General features: G+C 36.6%; 1 protein-coding gene and 1 long non-coding RNA gene across 15 annotated transcripts in view; both read left to right on the top strand.

The window, feature by feature from the left end:
- The window catches only part of LOC136828601 (uncharacterized), a 55,664-nt gene extending 50,382 nt beyond the window's left edge, over positions 1–5,282 (top strand). Inside the window, exons 3-6 of the mRNA XM_067086642.1 lie at positions 814–943; positions 2,561–2,736; positions 3,895–3,918; positions 4,394–5,282. Coding sequence (XP_066942743.1) covers positions 814–943; positions 2,561–2,736; positions 3,895–3,918; positions 4,394–4,464 — 401 coding nt within the window. The 3' untranslated portion in view covers positions 4,465–5,282. The remainder of the gene's footprint in view (positions 1–813; positions 944–2,560; positions 2,737–3,894; positions 3,919–4,393) is intronic.
- Positions 5,283–7,995: 2,713 nt separating this feature from the next.
- Positions 7,996–26,781, top strand: part of LOC136828599 (uncharacterized) — a 73,809-nt gene continuing 55,023 nt past the window's right edge. For 3 of the 14 annotated variants that reach the window (XR_010850124.1, XR_010850132.1, XR_010850133.1), the window contains exon 1: positions 7,998–8,253. This is a non-coding gene — a long non-coding RNA (uncharacterized lncRNA). Of the gene's footprint in view, positions 8,254–26,781 lie in introns of all 14 variants that reach the window. The other 11 variants (XR_010850127.1, XR_010850129.1, XR_010850120.1 and 8 more) reach the window with 7 other exon arrangements.

Here is a 26,781-nt window from a genome sequence, read left to right as displayed (position 1 = left end):
AAGAAGAAGGCATTCGCAGAGAACAACAAAAATCACTTAGGAAGTAAAAGATTATTAAAAAGAAAAAAAACTTGATGGGGAAAGGAAAGGATCCGCAGGGAATTTTGAAGATTAAAGGATAATTGCATAAGAATAGGAACCATTCTGTGGGAAAAATTATTAGAAGGAAACGGAAAGAGAATGGCCCATCATAAGGTAGCCAATACTTTTGTAAAAAAAAAAATCACTGAGGAAAGAAAACATTGAAACAGGATAGAATTCAAAAGAAAGGACAAATAATCATTAGCCAATGATTGGCCAATAGAGCAGAAAGCACTCGGTCAAGAGTGTACTCCTGTGAATTTAGGTCCACCTGATTCCAGCATTTCTAATGGAAATTGTGAACCTTTAAAGCTGCCATCGAGATTCAACACGGGCAGGTACTGTTATGTAGTAGTCATGTCACTTCGATATCGTGTAGAAGTATCCTCTTATGGAGCGCTGACTTCTTCGGATACCCCTATACTTATTAATGGGAGAGATGGTTTTCATGGCGAATATTTTTACCAGTTTTCATCAAAATCCTGATATACGATATCGTGACCTTGCGAAATTCTGTTAACACACATACACTGTTAAAATGTTACCTTTCCCAGTTTCGGTAGCGAATGTAATGAAAAACAATTATTAGCGAGGAAACCATTGAGTGGGAAAAACGGCACTGATAGAGGAGAAAATGGTCATTTCCTTGATTAATTATTTCTTTTCAGTCAAGTGGAATTCAAGCTTTGTTACTTCATCCTTAAATATTTTGTTGTTTTTCCTTCCCAACAGCACCAGCAACAAGTATGAACGTGTCCTACCACAAGACCACGCCCTCCACTGTCAACATCACCTGCGATGCTCATGGAATTTATCCTAAGCCTGTGCTCAGGCTATACGAGGGTGCCACCCCACAGTCAAGGTATGTTTCAGTCATCTTAAACATTTTTGAACCCATCGTCAGACTGAGCAAATAGGATAGAATCCTTCATAATCGCCGACTTCGCAAGGAACACGACACATTTCAGCTTCTAAAAATGGACAATGGTGTCTGCCCCATTCATCCCTTAACTTCTTGATCACGGGAGAATCCACCTAGGTTAACCTTCCACATCATCTTTTATTTTTTATGCCAACATCGGAAGCTCATCAACAGCACGTTGATCCCCCACCCTTAGAAACACATTACACCCTTTGCTTCTGCATTGCATCCAGTCTGGAGCTTCCTGAGTATGACAACCCACCAGCTATGTTCATCCATTCTCTCTACTTATCAAAACCACTTCAAAAATAATTGTCATTTTTCTCACTTACGTAACTTTTCCACCACATCTTCATTTTCCACCCATATAACACTTCTAAATCTATATAATCTACTAAAACAATCAGTTTCAGTTGTTGCCACAGTTGTAACTCCTATGTTTTCAGCATCAACATTGCACTTTGACGCTACTTAGTTCAACAAGTATGAACGTGTCCTCAAGTGCATCACAGCTTTTGCCACATAAACCTTCCTTATCTCTCCAAATCTTTTGCTTACATTCTGCTACCCTCCATGCTTCACCTATTTTCTCATTCTGTCATCTTTATTTAACTCTTTTACCAGTCTCTGCAGCCTCTTCTCACATCGCCAACTAGCACCACATCATCATCACTGCACATTCAATTTGCGGCCCATTTCCTATCACCCAAGTATTTACCTATTACAGTCCTTTCTCTGACTTCTCTCATATCTCAGTCCACAGAAATATCAGACAGCCATGGAAATGCAACGCACCCTTGTCTAACACTTAATTGTACTCCAAACTAATTTACATATTCTAACACATGCTTCACTTCATCAGAAAAACCAATCACTGAGCAAATTACATTCCTCGCTGGGTTTATTAACAGATTTACAACTATTTCCCTGAATTTCTTCTGCACGAGGTACACAACTATTTCACAACAAACACGTCATCACTCAGCCTCATACTGTTAATTCCATACCGGCTTTCCCTTAGTAATCTTTGTAATCTGTCTCACTTTCTTAATCAGTCTCATTCCATCAGCATTCCCTAGTAAAACTAAGTGATGTTTTGCTCCTAAAATACACTACAATGCATACTGGTCTCATTTCAACAAGTTTATTTTTGAGGCAGATTTTATCACCTAAATAATCAGTCTTTTTGTCACTAGATATATTTTTTAGCATGAATAATCAGTCTTTCCAATAAATTACGCCAAGATCAACTATATGTAGCTCGTAATTATATAGAATGCGAAATATGCAAATCATCATTGTTTCATTAATGCTATAAAATCCCATTCTTTCATCGGGATGTCATAGCAAACAAAGGTGCAAAGACATCCAGACAAAGATTCATACAAGATAACAAAAAGGAAAGGGTTTGTTTTTATTAGTAACGGCCTTTGCAGTGACTGATCCTCGAAAATATCCCTGCCATAAATACCACCAACTCGTAGCCCCGTCATTCATCTTTCTTTTCCCATAACAAGTGTATCTAACTTGGTCCTCCTTCTCCTGGCATCCTGTAAGGTCTCTGGTGAAAGACGCTCGCGAGGAAATGGTAGAAGCCGAAGATGGTTTCAGCGTCTACCTACAAGCACAACTGGAGGATCGCGTCTTGAAGCAACAGGAAACTATATTCGAGTGCGTCCTTTCCATCCCGGAGACTGAGTATCAGGTCCGGCGGAAGATCATCTATTTTCCTGGTAAGAGGAAGAAGATAGTGGGACTAAAAAGTTAAGTATACCTTAGTTTAACCAGACCACTGAGCTCTCCTAGGGCTGCCCCGAAGGATTAGACTTATTTTACGTGGCTAAGAACTAGTTGGTTACCTAGCAACGGGACCTACAGCTTACTGTGGAATCCAAACCACATTATACCGAGAAATTAATTTCTATCACGAAAAATAAATTCCTCTAATTCTTCACTGGACGGCCGGAGAATCGAACGCGGCCCTAGGAGAGTGCTAGCGGAGTACGATTTCGACCCATCCAATGAGGAACTAAAAGTAGGACTGGAAGGGAAGCAATGGGAAGGCGAATAATTGAGGATAAAATGAAAATAAGAAATATTATATACATCAAAGACAGATGAAAGGAAATCATAAGAATTGATAACAATGACTGTAATAATAATGTTTTTCTTTAAGAAGACGAATGCTTAAAAGACGAAATCAAGTGCTCTGGATGTTCATTGTTAGAATATAAAGAAATCCGGAAAAATAACTAGACAAACAGACAGACATACACAAACAATAACTCAGTTTTATTCTTGATATAATGTTATCATTAGCGGGGTAGAATTGAGCCAGACGCTCATCCGAGTTTAGATTGAAATGAAGGACAGAAAGACAGTTCAAAATTACAAGAGAGAAGAGAGCAGGGGAAACTTTCCACTCTTCCATTTAGGTTCCCTAAATCTGTGCTGTTCCTAGACCGGTGAGTATGAGAACTGGGATAGAACAAATCCAGTCGACCAGCCTTGATAGAATGGGTAGCCAAATGAGATATCAAGAAGGGAAAGATATAAAGCCCAGTGAAACAGGAGGGATAGACCCATTTGTTCTGTAATACCACTTCAGGCATTCTGATCACATCAGTTTACAATTGGATCATTGCACTGGCAATCTTGTCCACAGTATTTTTGTAAATTCTGTTTCTGAGAATATTACAGGAACTCTGTTTTTCTTGATTCTTTACAAAGAAAGAAAATAAATAAATCATTAGCGAACAAACTGTAGTCAGTCAAGTAATGTATTTGTTTCCTGCTCTGCCTCTTTCGATCATAAATTCTTGAAAATAACTTCATATTATCTATGTTATTCACTGTCAGTCTGTTACTCATACACTTTATTTTGTTTTCAGGATATGATGCCTTTGAAGGATTTGGTAAGTAATGGCAAAATTTACAAATAGCTTATAGATGAAATTGACTTGTGCATTGCACAGTAGATTTCCCTGTTTACCATAATGGTAGAATTAATATTTGCTATATGCAAAGTGAAGATAGTTTATGAAATATTTACTTACATGGGACGTTAAGAATAATTTCAGACTGCAGATATAAAATGACTGAATTAACATTACAGATATAATAACACACATGCTAGATTTTCATATTGTTGCTAAACTTTCTTGAATTTTATTGGGAAAATAATAATTTTATTACTAAATGCCAAAATATTATCCTGTGGTAATTATATTTTGTCAAATTGCTAAGATACTGTGGGATTATAAAATCACTTCCATTTGGTCCTCAGCTTGATGTAGGAAGGATTCCTCCCCTCTAAATTTCCTAAAAGACTCAAGAATAATCGTGATTGAAATTCAGTGCTCATCTTCTTCCTCTTCTTCTCCGTTTCAGGGGGTGCAGCTAAAGAAGTCTCTGCCACGACGCTCTTGTTCTTCCTCCTGTCCTTGTTGTATTGGCACTGAAGGACACATCTTCATCATCTCCATTCAAGAAGAAGTTCATCCATTTTCCCTTCTCTTTTTCTCTCTCCCAGAAGCTGGGAGCCTCTCTCTCGTTTCCCCAAATTCGGGGAGCCGTTGTATCGCCTCTTATCATTATTAGGTCTTAGGAGCTAAATGTATTGCTTTATCATGACAACATTAAGAGAAACATTACTGTAACCAAGACGAAAGCAGTTATCCAATTATTATTATTATTAAAATTCTTAATCAAAAAGTCGATCAGATTATCACTCTCGCTCTTTATTGTATTTGTCTGTAGTTTGAGATAGTAAATAGATCGCTTCAACACTGGTTCATTTTCGTCATTGGAAGTTACCGAATGAGCCCAAACATTGTATCCATAAATGAATAGCTGAGATCTAGAGATTTATTTTGTCAACATTAGAAGGTTATACTGAAAATAACATTAAGTGTGAATTAATTGTTGATCCCAAAGTATGTTTTATTGTAGAGATGTTTATGGATGTATAGAAAATCTATCTGAAATAGCTACGTCACACTCTAACCTCACAATGATGTCTTCGTAGTCACTAGTGCTTTTCACCGGCCATTCATTGAGTAGATGTTTCTTTCATGGGCTTCAGATAGAGAAAATAAATGACAAAATTACAAATCTCTGTGTAATTAGGAGAAAGAATCGTCCCAGCCACCAAAAAGTATTTTTGTGTCCTTGTTGAATGGGTGGCAAAGAAGATGTTTTTTATGTGTTAAGAAATGTCTGCCATTTGTTGTTATCATTTCGATGTATCACATGTCAACTCAATAAAGAATTTTTAAAACGGAGTTTTATTTATTAAAGGATGTGGCTGAATTCCTTCAGTCATATCATTTAACCCTTAAACGAAGTTAAGAGTTTTTATACGGATCTAAATCAGTGTCAACGCTGTGGTGTAAGCAAACAGTGATGCACATACACACACACTTACTTTTTTCATCTTTAAGGCAAAGTGGGTAGGTAAAAGTAGGATCCGTCATCCTAATTAGTGATGGAAGGAACCAGAAGATATCCGAGCTTTCTCGTCTTCATCGAAAAGCTATCTTGAAAACGAGACGGATCTTGCAACTTCCATTCTGATAGACTTTCATTATTTCTGTTCCTGCCAATGTCTTTCTTTTTACCCATGCTCTTTTTGCTTTCTTTTGTTCGGTGCTTGAGAGCCACACTCTCTCTCCATGTACGAGTTGAAGAGAGTAATTTTGTTGAAACAATTTCTTGAACAATGAAAACATTACCCGTGGGAAATACGACAAAGTTGTGACACCGAACCTTCATAATGTTATATGAAGTCTCCTTTGTAAAGTGTTTGAAAGCCCTAAAGTTAAGACGACTGGGACAAAAACGCTCAAAGCCAGCGTTGTAAGTCTTGTTTGTGTTAACTTTATCAAAGGAAAGGATATTGTTTTAGCAAAATAGAATTAATTTTCCTCAGCCTCTCCATCTGATAAATTAAGTGTTAAATGTGCCTTGGTGTTACGAGACATATATTGGTAATGTACGGAAATTTATGAGAACGTGGCAGTGCAACCAGACAGAAACTCACATAAAACAAAGGGCCTTTAGATTTGGAAAATTAAAAACCAAAATCTTCTTGCCAACAACACTGAAAGCTACTTAAGCTAGGGTCGTGATAAAGATTAAATAACTGATACTCAAAAAAGGGAAGGGATCGTTTTCAAAGCTTCTGCATCCTTACCGTCACTCAAACATGGACACCAAAGAACGCTACCAAAACAGACGCTACACTGATTAGGCAAACCTTCGCGATCCCTTTCTTCGTTTGCTAAAAGCGAGACGTTATCACAGTTTGGCAAAGTCAGTTTCAGTGAAACCCCTTCGCGCAATTTTAACGAAGGAACCAAAGAAACTCATTTGAACTGAAAAGGTTAGTCTCACTTCGTCGAATGCCGTTTGTAAGACGAGCTGTATTTTAGGAGACGGGAAGAGCTATTTTGTTACTTCGTCAAAATGTTTAGTGAACGGCAATAAAAGAATTAAATCTTGCAAATGAAATATGAATACAACTCTTAAATCTTTATTGAATTTGTTTCTAACAAATACAACTGCAGTGTTTGTAAACAGTTACTGACTTTTCCGGTTGTTACTCTAAATGCATTGGTTCCATAATTATGTCTCAAAATATTTCACTGGGTGTATTTCAACTCTGCGTTTACGTTGGTGTGTTTCATGGAATGTAATAACGCCATGGGTTCAGACTCATTTTTGGGTCGAATTATAAAAGTTTGTTAGTCGGGTCCGAGAATGTAATCAAAGTTCTTTAATAAATGTGGCGATTTTTGTCATAAAAATTTGTCTTAATCCCAGATGGAAGCGATTATATTAGAGAGAGAAAGATAGACCGACAAACCGAAAGAAAGGGAGAGAAAGTTCTATTAAAAAATTTGACATCATCATCTGAGAGCATCAAAATCAAAAGCCAGCACAGTGAGAGGGAAAAGCAATAGATTCTGAATAATGAAATAGAAAAAGAGGTTTAGTTGATTGTAATGATATTTAAAAAGGTGAAAGCGAGTTGTATTCTTGTACTCTCGATAGATAACCTTTTTTATAATCCTCTTGAAGTTCTGGGGAAAAATAAATAAATAAAGAATCGGAATCGAAAGAAATAATTCAAATATCATCCATTATTCTAAAAGGAGGTAGAAATGGCTCTTCGTCAAATGAAGCGAGAATCCAGAAGATTTTTAGAAGTCGCGAAAGATCTATTGCAATCGAACAGACAGCAACAATTCCCCTCCATGCGGTTTGTCATCCATTCATTTGAACCTTCTACGATTTGATTCAGTTTTTATTAGCAGACGATCCCACCGTGGTCATGAGATATGTTGACATTCTTCTCCTTTATTACAAAACACATTCTCTCTCTCTCTCTCTCTCTCTCTCTCTCTCTCTCTCTCTCTCTCTCTCTCTCTCACGTGAAAAAGCAAGGTAATTGTTGAAAGTAATCTGTACATTTAGATAGATCAATATCACGACTGGCACAAATGAGAGAGAGAGAGCGGAACTTAATGTAACAGGAAAATTAACTTTAAAGTTAAATTTACAAAAGTTGTTTTCTCTATATTCAGTAGTGAAAGGAGCGGCTGTCTGGTGCCTGTAAATTTCTGGAGAACTGAAGGAAATGATATTAGTATGGATTTTAGAAGACTATTATGGAGCAACATAGAACACCTAGGGACGTGGACCAGTTAGCAAAACAATCATGACTGTCATCTCCCGCAACTGCATTCAGTATTTAACGAGCCGATACACTCAGTTTTACGCACACACACACACACACACACATATACAGTATATATGTGAGTGTACATATGTGTATGTATATATTCATTTTGAAATAGCTGTAAGGAAAAGAATTTTGTTTTATTTTATGAATAGCTCCCTTGTCCAACTAACCACCAGTTGTGTGTAATTAGGTAGTTTACGAGGGCCCCTTCTCATCCAGCAATAGGCTCCTTTCTTCATGATCGTTGCTGCCCGCTATTGGAACGTCGTCACAGGTTTTCGTAGTTTTTGCCGGGTGACGAATAAGCTTAGAAAGATAAGGTGCTCGTGATCTCCCTCCGAGGCTTTTGATGAAAGCTTTGATCATTTTCCACTTCTTGAAAGTGCCGTCTTGGATACTGACGAGATTTGCTGTACCTCCTATTTTGCGTTGTAACTGAATCGTCGACTGGCGTGTGCGTAGGAGCCTTTAAGAGTTACCCTGCCCGGCCATCCAGCATAATCTGGTAAGTATTCCCCTGATATTGTATTTGAAGGAGTGATGATCTGATGACGTATCCGATTGAATTAGAGAGCCGCGTTTGCTAAGCCTTCAAAATGTTTATTATTGTTGGCGGCCATGTTTGTGGAATTTCGAAGTTTCATGTTTTTGTTTTGACCTTGGTAATGTTTTCTATCGTACATTTCCTCTGTTCCTTCCTCCCGTGTCTTTCCCTATTCACAATAACGCGTGGGCTTGGTCATTTGATGTATGACTGATCTGCTTTTCTTCCAACTTCCCCGCGTTTTCTACTTGAAAATGTAATGTGAGTGAGATAAAACATTTTCTTTCTAATGGACAATTTGTTTGAAGATAGCTTATTTCTGTGCATTGTGCACATCTTGACATCCATTTTTAATTGATTTTTCCAAATTATACTAGCGAATTAAAGTTTTTTTTTTTTTTTCAAAGAATACCTAGCGGATGGTTTAGAATGGTGATGGAAAAGATGCTGACTGAGAAATACTAAAAAAAAAAATTCCTGTTTAAAAGATATGGTCATGGAGTGACTCGTACCACGCGGGGACCTTATAAACGCAGTTGTTTACTCCTTTGAGAACAATATTCGAACCTGTAGAGCTGAAATTCGTAATCCAATGTTATGACAGATTTTTTGCTACTAGTCGAAGTGGCAAAAAAATACAAAATTCCATTAACACGAAAAAGGTTATTGGGCCATTTTCCATTCGCTGTGGAACCTGAAGTTCACCATTGTCTCTGTTTCTAATTACCTCAATTCCGGGAAACTAACGATCAGTGCGGCTTTCAGCTTTGAAACCCTGAAATATGCATCCTAGACACCGTCATGGTCCATTTGACCTTTGAGATGAGATACTTCCTTTAATTATTTTTTTTATCTATTGTGTGGCTTAAATGCAATCTGTTCCTGAAAATGAGGGACATCTAAATATCCAGTCCCAAGCCCTCATCAAAGAACAACAGTCCATGAGCCTGGAAGTTAGGACACAAAAATGATTTATATGTCAGGAGACAGGAATAAACAAAGTGCTTAAATCAGGAACAAATAAGTAGCTATATTTTATAAAGAAAAGTGATGAAAACGTATAATACTTCAGTACTGACTGAAGAACAAATATTTAAATTAGAGAGGTACATAGAAAACTTCAATAAACATACCTCCTGCCTGGCTAAATAGAGTAAATGTTTTCACAGAAGAACCATCCACAGTCATGCACCGAAGTTATATAAATCAGTCATTATTATGTGACAGTTGCATAACTTTGGGAACACCTGCCCTAAACACATCCCCATGCCCCCCACCCCTCTCTCTCTCTCTCTCTCTCTCTCTCTCTCTCTCTCTCTCTCTCTCTCTCTCTCTCTATCACGCACGCTCAGAGCAGGTACGTTTTTAATTAGACCTGAAAAAGAAACCAAATTAAAGACGTCTAATTAAGAATAAAAAGACCTGAAGATCTCGGCACTTCCTTTTCTTTGAAGTAAAAGGAATTTCCAAAACATGACGAGACTTGCGATTTCTATTCATGCAGATTTGCATTTCCGTCTCCTCCGCTGCTGCTGCTGCTGCTTCTTCTTCTTCTTCTTCTTCTTCTTCTTCTTCTTCTTCTTCTTCTTCTTCTTCTTCTTCTTCTTCTTCTTCTTCTTCTTCGCTCGTGTGAATAGCGAGAAGTTTGATACTCGTGTCTCGTAGGAGACTCTCCTCGGAATACACACTTAAGGTTTTGGTACTGGAGTTCTTTGATGGAATAAAAGGTACTATCCCTTATTAAATAAGAATGCAAAAGCGCATGTATAGGCATCGAACTCATGCAGTTAAATTTCATGCAAAATTTCGGTAACCGATGATCAGTTACCTTCGAAATGTTCACGAATTTTGGATCATTAAAACTTTTCTCTGTGGGGTTGTTTAGCCATTAAATATGTATATTCAGATAGTACTTAATACACCCATTATCCACTGTTTCTGCAGATAAGAATGCTGAAAAACTGCCCCTTATCCATTAATTTTGTTAATCAGAGTAGCTATCAACGCCCATTAATTATTCCTTAATAAGCATTATTGACCTTTACCTGTTAAGTATGAAAATCTTGAGTAGCCACTAGCTACCATTTAGTCAATAACTCTGCAGAGCTAAGCGACCATTATGTACGCATCTTGCATATGTTAGTGCAACAGTAAATAAACCGAAATCAGTGCAAAATGAAGGGCGAAACTTTTTGTCTCCTTCCCTTAAGAGATATTTGGCACAGCTCGTCGGATTAAAAGGGAAACCGTTGACGTCATACAGGAATAGGCTAGGTTTCCCAGGGACATTTCTGGTAAAAAAGAGTTGTACAGAACTAGCCTCGCTAGCTAAAGAAGTAAAACAACCGTGACTCTCTCTCTCTCTCTCTCTCTCTCTCTCTCTCTCTCTCTCTCTCTCTCTCTCTTCAAAATAATAATAATGAATTTACTATCATGAACAAAACTCATAAAATTATTTGTTCATAGAAATTGCCGTATATGTGGGTACATCCACCATGTGCGAACTCAAAAGTCCCTTGTAGGTCCTGAAAATAACGAACGGTTAATTCTGCACAATTTATATTTCAGTTGCCAGTACTAGACTTAGATCCATTCCTCTTTCTTAAATACTCACTAAATCACCATTCCCATGACCTGGAGGCTGACACTAGGCCGTTCGACTTGATAAAGGTTCAGGAATGTGAAATAAAAAAAAAAATTGCCACGTACTCTGTTTCATCTCCACAGGAAAGGAAAAGCCTGCCTTTACGTGGGCAAGCAGGGGTTGGGCACGTGAATCTTGCAGGCACATCTCTATCAACTGTAGGTAAACGGAAGGTTATCCAGGAGCCAGTTCTCATAAGAGTATTTTTCAACAGCTATAAGCTGAAAATAAATTAATCACTCTGATTATAAAACTCGTTGGTCCGTTAGTCTTTAGTTTATAATCTCAGTATTATCATGAACAACAAGAGTTGTCAGTGCTAGATATTTCCATATGTTTCTCCATTAGTATTACATTTGGGCTTATAGATGAAAGTTTTACGAGTGGGTCTGCCCCTTTCAGAGGTAAAAGTTTTGTTTTTGCAATTAAAACATCATTCTCACGTTGGGAGTAATGTTCACTCCTTTTGTCAGCTACTCTTTTTTTTAATATTTGTATTTTCAGTACATTTTCTCTTAAATATTTATCCTTCCTAAAGGAAATAAAGTTATAGATTTTTCTTATTCCATAAGTATTTGGTTTATCTGACTTTTCTTAACATAATAAGTTCGCAGAAATTGGCAGAGAAACGGAAACAGAAAAAGTTACAGTTTGGAAGAAATGTAGGTGCGCCACTTCTCAGTCAGATTTAAACATTTTCGGTGGAAAGTTCATTAAAAAATATTAGAAAAATTAATAAAATGGAGCTCGTGATGGCCATTGTAATGCATAGACCGTCTTAATGGGACCACCAGACTGCACGTTAACATTCATGCAAATGCGTTTGACTTTGAATTCCCATCCTACGAAATTGCACTTTCTTTTATGATAGAGTTTCTACTGCCAAACAAATTATTGATTAATTGACTGATTAACTTAGTATCTAGCATCTCATTGTTTATATTGAGACAGTTTTATCTCTCTCTCTCTCTCTCTCTCTCTCTCTCTCTCTCTCTCTCTCTCTCTCTCTCTCTCTCTCAGCTGATTCGAATTGGAAGTGGAAATCGGGAGAAAGAGTAAACTGAAAGCTTACCTGATTTTCAAAATTACTTTTGAAATGAAAACAGAAAAAGCACAGATCTTTCAGTGCTTTTTTAATTTGGAGTGTGAAATAACAAGCTACCTTTCCTTAAGCTGGTAGCTTAGCTATAACTAAAACTCGGTGTTTCCAATCCACTGATATGATGATAAAAGCAAGGAAGATAATTGGGCATATACCTTTTCTTTTAAAATGACTCGTTCCATTGCTTTTCCTTTTGATGCCACCTCGCAAACTGCAAAGTATCCGCGTCTTTGTCAGTTACCTATGTCTTCTCCGGTCATTATCTTCTCTCTTTTTCTGTTATCACGTTCCGCGGTTTTCCCCTCTTCGCCTTTGAGCTAAAAACACTTATGTTTCTTACTCATTCTTTTATATAACTTTGTGTACAAAAAGCATTGAGATTTGTACATATTTATTTTCATTTTGTGTATTAACATTTTCCAACCCTTCTCTCATGTGCATTCTTTCACTAAATAATTTTTCTGCCACCTATACTCATTCATTAAGTGTCTTTACTAAGCAACGGTAGAATTCTTGCATCTTCCCTGCTATCTTAAATATAGTAGAATAATAATAATAATAATAATAATAATAATAATAATAATAATAATAATAATAATAATAATAATAATAATAATATCCTTTATTTCTGCTTAGGGCCATATATACAAATACAATATACACAATCTAGATACATAAGATAACATGATAAAAATAATAATCGGCAGTATCGACACAGTTGCTGAAGAAATAGAAAAAATGGAATTCAACGTAATGGTAATGCCAGTAATTATATGGAGAATAATAGTAAAAAAATATATTAAAAATGATAACAATTAAAAATAGAGATTGCAGACGATTACTTTCCATCTGGGAACCTTAGGTAGTTACAGAAGTCACGTCCAGAGGGCTAAATACGAATATTGAAAATAGCAAAACTCTACAATGATATTAATCACAGCAATAATAAAAAACGAAAATACCAATAATAACAAGAGACGTAGAAATATGATAATAATAATAATAATGTTAATGCCAGATTCTGGAGATGACACTTCATAATTGCAAAATTATTAATTCCTTTCACTTATCAAAAAGAATATTTGTTGCTCTTATTGTCAGAATTTTTTATTCAGAAAAAAACAGATGAGAATCCTGTTATGAATGCCGGTAATTTATCTAAATTAGTGAACTATACTCTTTGATTATTAACATTACCAATTAGGACAACTATACGTTTTATCTGGGCATTTTGTAGCTATGATATTGCAGGAATATGTCCCATAGAAATTTTAGGACTATGAAGTGACTAAAACTTCATTATATTTTTTTTGGTATCTGGTGTGATTACGTTATACCGAGTTTTATGCACCAATGTAATTATTCATTAATGTTTTCGAAGCCCGTCTCATTATTACGTATTCTGGCATCACGAGGTAATTAAAGGACAGTCTGACAGGCACTCACTTGAGCTGCAATTATTCCATTTTCCATTCAGAACTCGGTATGGTATACTTGAAAGTTTATTGGCAAAAATTAGCACAATGATATCAAAAGACAATTACATTTTTATACGCAAAATATGTCAAATAACTCTCTCTCTCTCTCTCTCTCTCTCTCTCTCTCTCTCTCTCTCTCTCTCTCTCTCTCTCTCTCTCTCTCTCTCTCTCTTTCTGGTGATAGAAATTCATTTCTCGCTATAATGTGGTTCGGATTCCACAATAAGCTGTAGGTCCCGTTGCTAGGTAACCAATTGGTTCTTAGCCACGTAAAATAAGTCTAATCCTTCAGGCCCAGCCCTAGGAGAGCTGTTAATCAGCTCAGTGGTCTAAGTAAAACTAAGGTATACTTTCTCTCTCTCTCTCTCTCTCTCTCTCTCTCTCTCTCTCTCTCTCTCTCTGATACCATTTCTCTCTCAATCTATGTCTTATATGGCTGTTTTCGGTTGGAACTAGCACAGTGTTTTACAGGGAACTTCTATTCCATCACCTCTCCCCCACCCCACCCCAGCGTCTCTCTCTCTCTCTCTCTCTCTCTCTCTCTCTCTCTCTCTCTCTCTCTCTCTCTCTCTCAGATACCATTTCCTCTCAATCTAGATTTTATATAGCTGTTTTCGGTTGGAACTAGCGCAATATTTTACAGGGAACTTCTATTCCATCTCTCTCTCTCTCTCTCTCTCTCTCTCTCTCTCTCTCTCTCTCTCTCTCTCTCTCTCTCTCTCCTAAATGGCAATTACTGACAGTTGTGACTAAGACAATTTTTTATAAGCGAAATAACATTTATTAGAGAACTTTTACGACACTCTCAGCCGCAACTGACGAAGTTTCATTATTTCACCCAAAAACATGAGTCTCAACTCACTGCGCTATTTATTAGTCCGAGTAAAACAAACTCTTATTAATTTGAGAGTAATATTAGAATCAGTTCCAATTTACTTTGCTTCTTAATTCTCCTAGTAACTTGAGTAGATTCAGTCATTCCATTTGAATTTTATCAAGCTAAAATATGTCAGTTCCTTGAAAGTTCAAATGAAATGTAACTTACTGTTGCAAATATTTTACTTTTCTATTTAAATTAAGAGTAATGTAATTTGATTAATTCTTAAGATAACTTCTACTCCTGTTTTAAGTGAGAATTCTTACGTGGTTTAACAACAGTAGAGCTCCTTATATCTGCATGTGCATGGCGTACACACTAAAGTACGTAAGACTAAAACATAAAACAAAGAATTCCCACAACGTTTCTTCGGCCTTATTCGGATCCCCGGTGAAAACTTGAGCGAAGAAGTTTTGACCCAAGCACTTCGCTAAACTATGGTGGCTTTTTACTCTCCCCAAGTAGGGAGAGGGATTACAAAGTTTTCCCAAATTGCACTTGCGTTTGTATTGGCTGCGGTTGGGCGTCTGTGGCCGAATTACTTGCCGAGAAGGGCTTACTTGTATTTATTTATTTATTTATTTATTTATTTATTTATTTATTTATTTTATCTATTTTTTATCAAGCTTAAGCAAAAACAGTCTCGTAAAACAATCGAGCATTGCAGTGTTGTAATGGTTATTTCTGCCTCTTAATATTCATTAAAAATTTAGCGTGAAACCTCTCCCGAGCACAGTAACAGTTCCCAGAAAAAACGATCATATCCATATCATGCCAATTACCTCTACTTAGATTTTGCAGAGGAGGACTGAGCTTTTCCTATGAAGTGTCCATCATTTTACTCAAGGCTGGAACTGAGTGCTTATTGGCTCCTCAGTTGTACTAAGTTAATGCACATTGATCCACAACAGAAATGCACTTCATTTTCTTTATTCAGTCTAGTGCGAAAGGATTCTCTTCAAGTGTTCGTTGTTAGAGTAAGTTTGAATCCGTCTTCCGGCAAACCTGAGAGTAAAACTTCTCACTAATCGCTGAGGAGGAAATGGAAGAGGTAAAGAACTGGAGGAGGTTGGAAGGAAAATCATCCTGAACAAGAGCTGCAACTTCGCTTCCTTTTCAAAATCTCTCTTGTAGCTTTTATAACTTTTCTTCTTAATTAGGATGTAGGATATTCTCCTCACCTGAGCTTTTTTTCGGGCATTATTAACAGAAGCATGTATGTGGGTAAGGCAGACGGAGAGACAAGGAATATTTACGACCACCGGAAAACGATAAATAAATCATAACTGGTGGTGTCTTTCTTTTTTGGTTGTATGTATTTTAATTTGATATGTGAACTTTTCCAACACAGCCGAAGACGATGCTTGATCCTTGTGACAGTTTTTTCTATCTAACTAGGTCTTTATATTTGTACAACAAGGCTCTCATAAATTTAACCGTTAACTAAGTAACCATATGCATTCTCTCACTCATCATCTTATTTTACAAATCTCTGGAATCTCCTGCCAGAGATTTTCGTCAAAACCTCCGAACATGAGAGCGAATCCATCATTATATTCACTTATTAACCAATAAAAGAACATTGCTCGTAAGCCGCATGAAGTGGGATTACTGTCAGTCTGTTCAGGACTGGTATCGAGAGTTTTATAAGCGTTCTTTCCTGCCATTTCAGCAACATCCTTCCAACCATAATCCATGAACTCTGTGGATAGCAAAAGTAAACAAGTAAAAAATGCGCCGAAGTTTCTTCGGCGCAACCGAGTTTTCTGTACAGCCGCTACAGCGTATAATCAAGGCCACCGAAAATAGATCTACATTTCGATGGTCTCGGTATAATGCTGTATGAGCAGTGGCCCATGAAACTTTAACCACGGCCCAGTGGTGGCGTACCCTATACAGTATATGGTCAGAGGCGCGATTATGGCTAACTTTAACCTTAAATAAAATAAAAACTACTGAGGCTAGAGGGCTACAATTTGGTATGTTTTATGTTTGAAGGATGGATGATCAACATACCAATTTGCAGCCCTCTAGCCTCAATAGTTTTTAAATTAAGATCCGAGGGAGGACAGAAAAAGTGCGGTCAGAAAAAGTGCGGACGGACAGACAAAGCCGGCACAGTAGTTTTCTTTTACGGAAAAACAAATGATTTTGGAAATGATCTTATGGTCGAAGAACAAATGTGTTCGTTATGGGATCGCGGAAGCGTTTTTTACGTATCAGCCATGAAAGTTGAAATGGACGCTACAGAGAGGATTGCCGCCATTCAGTCCAATTAAGAGAAGAGGTAATGATGAACTTACAGTTCTTAAAAACTTGTGGGAAAACGGTTCTAATAGACTATTTCACGGGAGTGCAGCTTGTTTTTTGCTGCCTTATCCTCGGCCGTTGTCAGACGACTTGTTGCGTTTAATGATACTTAGTTCCTTTACGAGGGATACGAGGTTGTGATCGATTTAATTAAATCAACGGTTGTGTTCAGTTGTTCCAAGGGTTGATTGGTTTAGGTGTGTTTTGTATGGTAAAGTTCTGTTCCTCAAGCTTGTGTTCGGTCATCGGTGCGCTCAAATGAATTTTCTTTGGTCATACTGGCTGCGTTCTGCAGACTTAATGGATCTTTCTTCATTCTCTATGGTCATGGGTTGTATGCTGTTTGGTTAGAGGATGTGGTACAAAAGCACCTGTATTTCTTCATATAAACTCGGAGGTTACAGTTCTAGAATATAAGGATGGACTGCATATGGCTAGGAACTGCTGTTTGTGAAATAAAGGAAACCGTTTCAAGCAGTAACTCAGTGCTTATCAGACTCCTTAAGGTTAAAGGATATTTTGCACGTTTAATGGATGTATTACTTTAGTTTATGGGCTGTGTTCCACAGGATTATGGGCAGCGTTCTTTTGCTGCATTTGTAACGAGAAAGCGTCTTGCCGAATATATTTTCTACCATGATGGTGATCACAGTTGGAGATATAAATATGGGCATGTCTGCACTTCACGTTTTAAAATAAGTAACTTTGATATCATAATTCTTAATAAACCAGCAACGGTCAGTTAGATATTTAACGTTAGCGTTTTCTGAAAACACATGTCAGGCTAACTTACCCAATGCCAAAATCAGTTTTAGTTAGATAAAGATATATGTTCAGTTAGATCAGTTTCAGTTTGCCAAGCCTTGCCACCTTAATTTTCTTAACAGTATAATTCTGGGAGAAAATTACATGGAGAGACACGGATTTTTACTCTTTGCTTATTTATCTTGTCTGGATAATATTTCTGCTCGTCAGAATATCGCGTTTCTTTTCCATTTGATATTTGTTTCCTCTGAAGAATAAAAGGAAAGAAAATAATTAGACTGAAATATTGCTTCAAGATTTCAACAACACCTTTTAACTTTTTATTTCATTTTCATACATTTTTTTTTTTTTTTTTTTTGCGTCATGCAACTTGTTTTGCTTCCATCGTGTTAATTTCTTTGCTAGGACTATTTCCTTATTTCGTCCTTCTGTGGTCAATACAGGTTAGTCGATTTGACATTCCTATCTGTTCCATAGTCAACCTAGAAATATTGTTTCCTGTGAAGTTTTTTTGATAATTTGGATTTAGATGTGGATTTAGAACAATTTTGGACCGGTTGCCCAAATGGCATCTTTGGGCAACTCCGGTAATTTGCATAATTCAAGATGGCCTCCAAACACCAGTTTGAAAGCTAAACTTTTTATTCTCGTGTTTTAATAATAGCCCCTATTATGGGGTTTCTTGTACAGAATCAGTTAAATGCGTTATTCTTCCAATTAAAGTTTCCTTTCAGTCTATACATGCCCCCTATTTTCCCTTCTAATCTTAGTCCTGCTTTCCAGACTCTCCTGTCTTCAATTTTTCGGTGTCCATGACCTTTGACATCACGATGCCATATAATAATTCAGTTCAGTTCTTCCAATGACGGTTCATTCTTATGTGCTAGAGGCTGGGTAAAATCTAAATATGGCTTGGATGAACAACAAATGAAAATGGCACTTAACATTTATGACTCACTTTATTCATATTTACTTTGTTGAAAGCTATCATTAGGTAGTTACATGTAAGACTTGCAAGGACAATTAAATCCAGTTATTAATGAATTTTACATTTTGAAGACATGCAAGATTGTCTTTTGTCTCTTCCATGTACATAACAATATACTTTTATGTGATAACTACATTAGATAGATGTATTTTCCCATTCATCATAGGGATCAGGAAGACCATCCTCTACATCCTCCTGACCCTCATCCTCCTGATTCGGATCCTCATCACCATCCATATCACAATCCCTATTATCTTTAGCTTGAACATATTGTCGGTTGGTGTATGGATTGCAACAACAATCTTCACCATGGCAGTTGCAGTATGATGTGCATGAAAGATGTTCTGTGTGGCACCCACACGTCTCTGAGATGCACTTCTTATCTTACATTTTACACTGACGCCGGATTACGTCTATTATGTCTGGTGGGGCAGGTACACCCTTAGCAGTCGCAGGGATGCAGGAATAGGAATGCCATCTTCAATCTCCCATCCAAATTTTGTGATATCAGCTGATTTACCAGGCGGAGCTTGGTGGTCTGCTGCCTTCCACAGCATCACTTGTAAATGAGCCCTCAGCACATGATGCAGCAGGTTGGGTGTTGTTGGAGGAAGGGTCATAAATTTGGGGCTTTTTGTTCTTTTGGTGTATAGTGTAAAGTGGGCAGATTCCATAGACTGCTGTCCATTTACAGCAAGAAGAAGGGCTTTGCTGCTTCCATTAAATCAGCCTCTGTAGGGCACTCACTTCACCCAGTACATCAGCCAAGCCTGGAAGTCCCCTCTCAGTAAAATATTTAATGCCCTGGCGTTACCTTTACCGTATGAATATGAGGTTGTGTTGCATCCACTGAAGGCATGCATGCCAAGGAGTTGAAAACATTTTGTCACTAGTTCAGCACAAGTTGCATTGATATCAAGGACTGTCCCATCCCGACGCTCCATCTGGACTTTGCACTGTATGTCCGCCCAGTATACCCAATATACCAACAGGACAAACACATCAGAGTCATCACTAAGCACACGTATCGTGCCCTTTCTAATACTAGCTGCCTGAAGGACATAGGAAATCATGCCGATGTCTGCCACATTGTGGCCGAATGCACCATCATCTGGAGTTTCCATTGTCACATTTTCATCAACAGTGAAGGTATACAACATGTTAGCCAGTCTCCGCTTGTTGCTCTTGCTTTTCAGAATAACATCTCGTTTCGGTAATGGGCTGGCAATGGAGAGCTCATAGTTGATAATATCACCAGCCCGGGGTTTTCTCTCATGATCCTTTGCAGACACATCTAGGTATTTGTCAGAGACAATGATTTTTTTCAGTTCCAATTAGGTAGTGACTTAGGCGACCATGGATGGAAGCAGTTAGATCTGATAGACTGCCCCCTGTGGCCACACAATATGATAAAACAATTGTGAACTATCTACAATGACAACATTTGCGGGAGTTGGCAATGTCTCAGGCACACCAAGGCATTTGTCCAGCTGTGACTTGTTACCTTTGCGGAGGCAACCATGTTCATCAATTAGAGAGGAAGGCACGGCACACATTTCATAGGCAAAGAGAGGTTCAAATTTCATCTGCCGACGCTGACCACTAATAGTCGAAGAAAAAGATTCTCAAGGTGTATTACTGGCTTGACTGTGTTTCCTTTCAACTTTTTATTTAAAATTCCCATTGTCTTGATGGGACTACTGACTGAGTTGTAAAATCCATCAGGCAGACTTTCTCTAAATTTTCTTTCCATCGTTTCTTCGATCATAAATGATTCGGCCACATTCACAAAAGCAGGTGCAATTTGGCCAGCGGCAGGCTTGCACAGATGAGGGTTGTGGCCTTCCAATATGTTTTAACCACATCCTCTTGAAGTATGCATTATTTCTTAACCCAAATGTAAAACCTGACCTTTTCACACATGATATTGACTTGCAATCGAAAAAAAATATCAAAAGTGGATTCTACACACAAGAAAACCCATGAAAAGAGATATTGCACAGGATTTTACAATAAATATTGCAATATGGCATATGGCAGCCATCTTAGGATTGCAAATTGCCTGAGTTGCCCAAAGATGCCATTTGGACAACCCAGCTAAAATAGCTCTATGACCCCATCAGAGACCAATGCATGAAAAAATTCATAGGAAACATTTCTAGGTTCATGAAATGACACATCGACTAGTTTGCTTTATCTGTTTTTATGTTGAAGACTATCAACAAAAATATTTATGCCTTTTCATGGTTTTTCTATTATTCATATTTTCATAATCCATACCTCCTCCCCTTCTGTTGTTAAGATAGTCTCAACATTGTTTTTGGAATCTTTCTTCTTCATTAGGCTATTCCCCAATTTATTTTTTCTATCTAATTCGTGTACGATTTAATGCTATACTGTCCATGCTATGAATAAGCCTTTTCAGGCTAATATTATCGTTACTCTTACAGAATGATTTTGAAACACCCTCCACGGTGACTCATTAATTACATTTCCAAAACTGTGTTCGTCGAAAAACTTCATTTCATCACCATCACAATCGTTGTCGGGGAAAGAAGAAATTTTCCCTGGTTTCTCTTTTTCCAAGGCCACTTTAATCTTGAGAGTAATTAACTTCTTACACTTATTATCTCGAGAAGTATTCGGCAATTTACTTCATGCAAGTCATCCAGCGTTTATTGCACCTAACTATTTTGCCGCTACGTAAAATCTGATCTCAGTTTTAACAGGTTAATGTCTCTTCTCTTTTATATTATATATATATATATATATATATATATATATATATATATATATATATATATATATATATATATATATATCTATAAATATATGTATGCATATATATATATATATATATATATATATATATATATATATATATATATATATATATATATAATGTATTCATTTTCATTTGGTGTTCTTGTCATGTTTCATAATTTGAATTGCATAGTTTTCCTTGACCTAGTGAAGGAAGCTTGGAGCGTTCTTTTTATTATTTCATTCTTCTGATATGGCTATGCTATTCTACCCCTAAGGTATTTTATTTATATTTTCTGTTGCATTTAACTTATGGCATTGATATTAGTGATTTCTATGTTATTTGTTATACACAGACATAAAAAGATAGATAGATGGTTTTCCCAGTTCTGTTCTGCTCTCAGGGTTAATACCAGTGACGATCTTCTCAAAAGTCCAGAAATCTGTGCTAAAAGGTTTGATATTGCCATTACGGGTAAAAAAAATTAAGGTGAAGGGAAGACTTCAAGGAAAATTGGAGTTAATTTTGTGAGCTTGCTTTGTCACTCTGTATTTTTCCCCAACTTTTTCTGTATTTATATAACTGTATCTCGTTTTCTTACCTTGGTTCCTCATTCTTTGACTCAGCGAATTACTTTTTTTAGAGAGAGAGAGAGAGAGAAAGAGAGAGAGAGAATTGGTTTGCATTATTTCTGAAAAAGTGTAATTACTTCCGTTATCGCTATGTTAACGTTCGCCAAACAATAATTAACTACATCAAATAAATGATCGCATTAATAATTTATTGAATTATAAGTGACGAATTCATCTCTCCCAGGACAATTTATCTTTTAAAATATTTTTGCAATCTACGTAATGGTTGCAATTATAACATTACCCAAAGAACACTCGTTAATGTCCCCCTTGTGACTGCGAGATTTCATTTGATTTATTTATATTCTAATTTGTTGCTCCTTAAACGGTAAGTTTACTCTTCAGCAAACCAGGAGTTTTTCCAATGGGAACGTGCAGTATAAGGCATGTGTTAAAAAGTCTCTCTCCCTTTCATTAAACATTGACATTGGTTATTATGATTTTTGCAATGCTTCTTGATATTCTAAAGAGGTAGTCTATCTATCTCTTATCTATCTATCTGTCTTTTGTCACCTGTATAGCTTTATAGCTCCCATTTTCTTAAATACAGTCACTTTCCCTGTCAAGTGGATATTTAAAAAAAAAGCTGTGTCAGATGGAATGAAGGAAATATTTACTAGAAGTCAGATAAATTTTTATGAGATAATTAAAAGTCTTCATCATGGGCTTTCATAACTCCCTTGAACCGGACTATCAGAGTTTTATAAATCGGTTGAAAAATTTAAATCGGAACTCTCAGTACTATTACATTTAACGGAGTATGTCCGAGTAATCGCTGAATTGGAAATAACATTTGTATATAATCATACGCAATATCATCCTCAAAGAAATTTAGAATCGGAAATTCTAGAGCATTTTGATTCACATATTTCTGCGTGTTTTCTCGAACAATTATGTTTTTCCAACACACATATACACACACATGTTTATTATATATATATATATATATATATATATATATATATATATATATATATATATATATATATATATATATATATATATATATATATATATATATATGTATGTATGTATGTGCCGGCACTGCCCTGATCGGTTTTAATGAAGACCTGCAAATATAAAACTTCTCATCTAGTCTCGTCCCAGCGACTTTATGTAAATTTTTGTGATGCATCATTATTGAAGTTTCATGTATCTTCAAACGTAAGATGTCTTCCATAAGACAAGAGATGAGACCAAAGTTACGAATTCCAACAATGTTTGTTGTTTTTTTATTTGTGTCCTCCTCGAAGATGAAGTGAAGTAGTTTCTGCCATGAAAGGAATGACAAAGAGTAATATGAAAAAGTTCTGGGTTGTTTTTGGTCATTTAATTGCAGTCTGCAATTTTTTTTTTATTTTAAGAGATATTTAAGTTCTGAAAATGAAATGATTATGTAGTTGTTGATAAGAGGTTTATGATTTGTCTGTTTGTTGACGTGAAGTATCTTAAAACACTTGTAGTGGCTATACTGTTTAAAATTCAGGATAACGCGTCTTATTTAATTGCAGTTTTCTAATTATACTTACTATATGAATTTACCTTCCACACTTCCCAAACCACACCACATTTTTGTTCTTTTATTAGCTGGAGAGCAATGGAGAAGCAATTCGATTTCTCTTCCAAATACAACTTTTCTTCGTGTAATAAGATTTGTAAAATCTCCTTTGAGGTTTTTATTTTAGGGTATTCCAACTTTCACCGAAGGAACTTGATGTAACTCAAGTTTAGAAACAAAACTTTGCAAGATGATTCCTTATCATTCAAAGACTTGTTTTTCTAATGATTACAGAATTTTAGTTGCTTATATTAAGTGATGAGCTTGCGAACATTTGATGAAACGAGATAAACATAGAGAAGCAATACTAAGAACTGTAGGAGCACATCAAATTTGTAAAAATGAAGGCGAAGATACGATGAAAGAGAAAAGTGACGTGGAATGGAACGAGATCGAATTAAGTTTTATGAAAACCTTTAATAAAACATCAAAGGCGAAGAATAATGGAATAGATGGTATGTTCGAAGTCATTTCATAACAAACAATTTCTTTCTTTTTCATTACAAAGACAATAAATGTCCAACAGAGATATAACATGGACGACGAGTGTTTTTTTTTTTTTGTTTTTGTTTTTCGAAGAGCAAAAATTACCTGGATCAGATGAATATTTACATAGGTAAATTTGCTTGCCTTAATGCAATTTTTCTCCAGATATACATTTCTACCAAATAAGTTAGCACTGCAAGTATCTCCATAAAACTGTACCTCAAAAGTCTCACCAAGATGTATAGATAATCAAGTTATTTCACATCAAAGTTATTTGCCTAACAAGGTGAGAGCGGACTTGCTCATGGAATTACTTCATTTCAAGTCATCTCCGACATCTTCTTCTTCTTCCCAGCTTGTTCCCATTTTTATATGGGGTCGCCGTGATGCCTTCTTGTGAAGGACTTTGATTTGGTTTTTGGGTAGACTTTGTAGTCCCGATCGGCTGTCCTGCCTGACATCGCTTAGACCCCGGTATTGTGTACATGACATAAAAGTGGTAAAACAACTTGCCCAAGAAAATATATCCGCATACGGGTACAACGAAAGTGATATATTCAAACGGATGAAAACGTCAGTAATCACAGTCGTTAGGAAAGGTGGTCAAACTGGTCCGCTGGTATAGTGGTTAGTGTCGTGCCATGCCACTCAGATGTCGAGGGTTCGCGTCTCCCCCAGGGCGATGAAAAATCACTGGCTCTGTGTCGTGATCTGTTGCTGCTGCAGTGTGGGGTCTGCGGTGGGAAGTTGAAACCAACATTCTTTGGAAGCTTGCCTTGTGCTTGTTCCATGTGAATAGCTTTCATCTACTGAAATAATAATAATAATAATAATAATAATAATAATAATAATAATAATAATAATAATAATAATAATAATTAGCATTAGAGTCACATTATCCAGGAATTACCATGCTAGAATTAAGTCACACAGTATATACTACCACTAATTATCACGAATGTCTGTAATTAAATTAACTATTTTGATAGTCCATTTAATACTACTTTATTCTCTGATTTTCTTTCTTCCATTATAGACTGTCTTTGATGTCGGGAAAAAACTGCGTACTCATCTTAGTTAAATAATCACCATTAACTCAGTTTAACGTTGATTGCCCATTCCAATTATTTCTTTGTGTGCCATGTAATAATTGAGCAGAATTTTCATCTTTATTTCCATTTCTCCCCATGTCTGTCTCTATCTATCTATCCATCTTTCTACATCCCGTTCCGTTCTGTGTCGATATATCAGCCTATTGACACATTCATAAGGATTCAGTTGCAGTCGAAGTACTTACCATCTAAATCCACTCTGGACTAACCATCAGAGACCTTCTAAATCCACTCTGGACTAACCATCAGAGACCGTCTGAATCCACTCTGGACTAACCATCAGAGACCGTCTGAATCCACTCTGGACTAACCATCAGAGACCGTCTGAATCCACTCTGGACTAACCATCAGAGACCGTCTGAATCCACTCTGGACTAACCATCAGAGACCGTCTAAATCCACTCTGGACTAACCATCAGAGACCGTCTTAATCCACTCTGGACTAACCATCAGAGACCGTCTAAATCCACTCTGGACTAACCATCAGAGACCGTGTAAATCCACTCTGGACTAACCATCAGAGATAATTACTTGATTCCGGGGGATATAATCAAATTTCTTCGATGCATCTCGGCAAACTTCTTTTTTATCTCTTGTTTCTTTTTATTCTGCCGTGTATGCTTCATTTCATTCGGGTTTGTTCATTTTTAATAAGTATATTCCAATCATTCTTACAAGTCACAGGTAAAGAAATCAAGACAGCACGGTAGTATATTTCGCCCCTTCATAACTGAAAATGCGCGTTAAGCAGATTATATTTTTTTTATTTATGGTGCCAGTAAAGTTGGTGAAACTAATTTGAATTTGAGCAAAGAGAAAAAATTTGGGAGATTTATCATAGCCTGTAATATTTTTTAGAAGAAAAACTATATTTTTTACATTCTGCACACATTGTAGTTTACGTCCATTTCATTTATTCATATATTTTGCATTTATCACTGAAATTATGTCGGTCTTTTCAAATGCCTATCATATCCGATGAAAACTTCATCCTAGGAATTTTCTCGCAGTTCTCAGATGGAAACATTTCAAAACGTTCCCTTTTGTATCAGCATTAAGCAATCCTTCTTTTGTTAGTTCCATTCCGTTCTACGTAATAAACTGTTCTCCATGTCCGCCTAAACCAGGAAGTCTATACTCCATAGTGTTCATTCTCCCCCTTTCATTTTCTCCCTTTTAGTCAAGGATTTGCATGGCACTCCACGGGGTCGCTCTCCACCTTTCAACAGATTGGTGTTTTCTGTGACATCCCGTTCCTTTTGCTCTCAGCGTTGAACCCAGGAGAGCAAAATCTCTATCCATTGCTTTCTCCAATCTCTTCATAGCCTGGTTAAGTCTCTTGGCCAAAGCATTTTGTTTTTATACTAAGTTTCTGTTTAATATATTTATAAAATTCATTGTATCATGCGCCACTTCGATACTTGGTGTTTTGAATACATTTAAGGTCAGATTTTACCTCTCTCTCTCTCTCTCTCTCTCTCTCTCTCTCTCTCTCTCTCTCTCTCTCTCTCTCTCTCTCTCTCTCTCTGTGAGAAATATCTGTTTTAAATTTGATATCAATTTTCTTCCTAATAAATATGTAGGTAATAATTTGGGTTGAATCATCTGAGTAAATTTAAATAACATTTTCTCCTCTAAAGTAAATTCTCACTTTCAGCTTGGCATAAGCAATAAGAGCTGCTGTGCGTAATTTAAATCGACGAAGAGAAAAAATCTTTGCTTATCTCAGCTGCCTGTCAAATTTATTATGAATGCTAGCTTTCATTTTATTAC

The sequence above is a fragment of the Macrobrachium rosenbergii genome, chromosome 43, assembly GCF_040412425.1.
Source record: "Macrobrachium rosenbergii isolate ZJJX-2024 chromosome 43, ASM4041242v1, whole genome shotgun sequence".
NCBI classification, from domain to species: domain Eukaryota; kingdom Metazoa; phylum Arthropoda; class Malacostraca; order Decapoda; family Palaemonidae; genus Macrobrachium; species Macrobrachium rosenbergii.
Note: the sequence above shows the minus strand (reverse complement) of the source record. Positions and strands in the feature narration are given on the sequence as shown.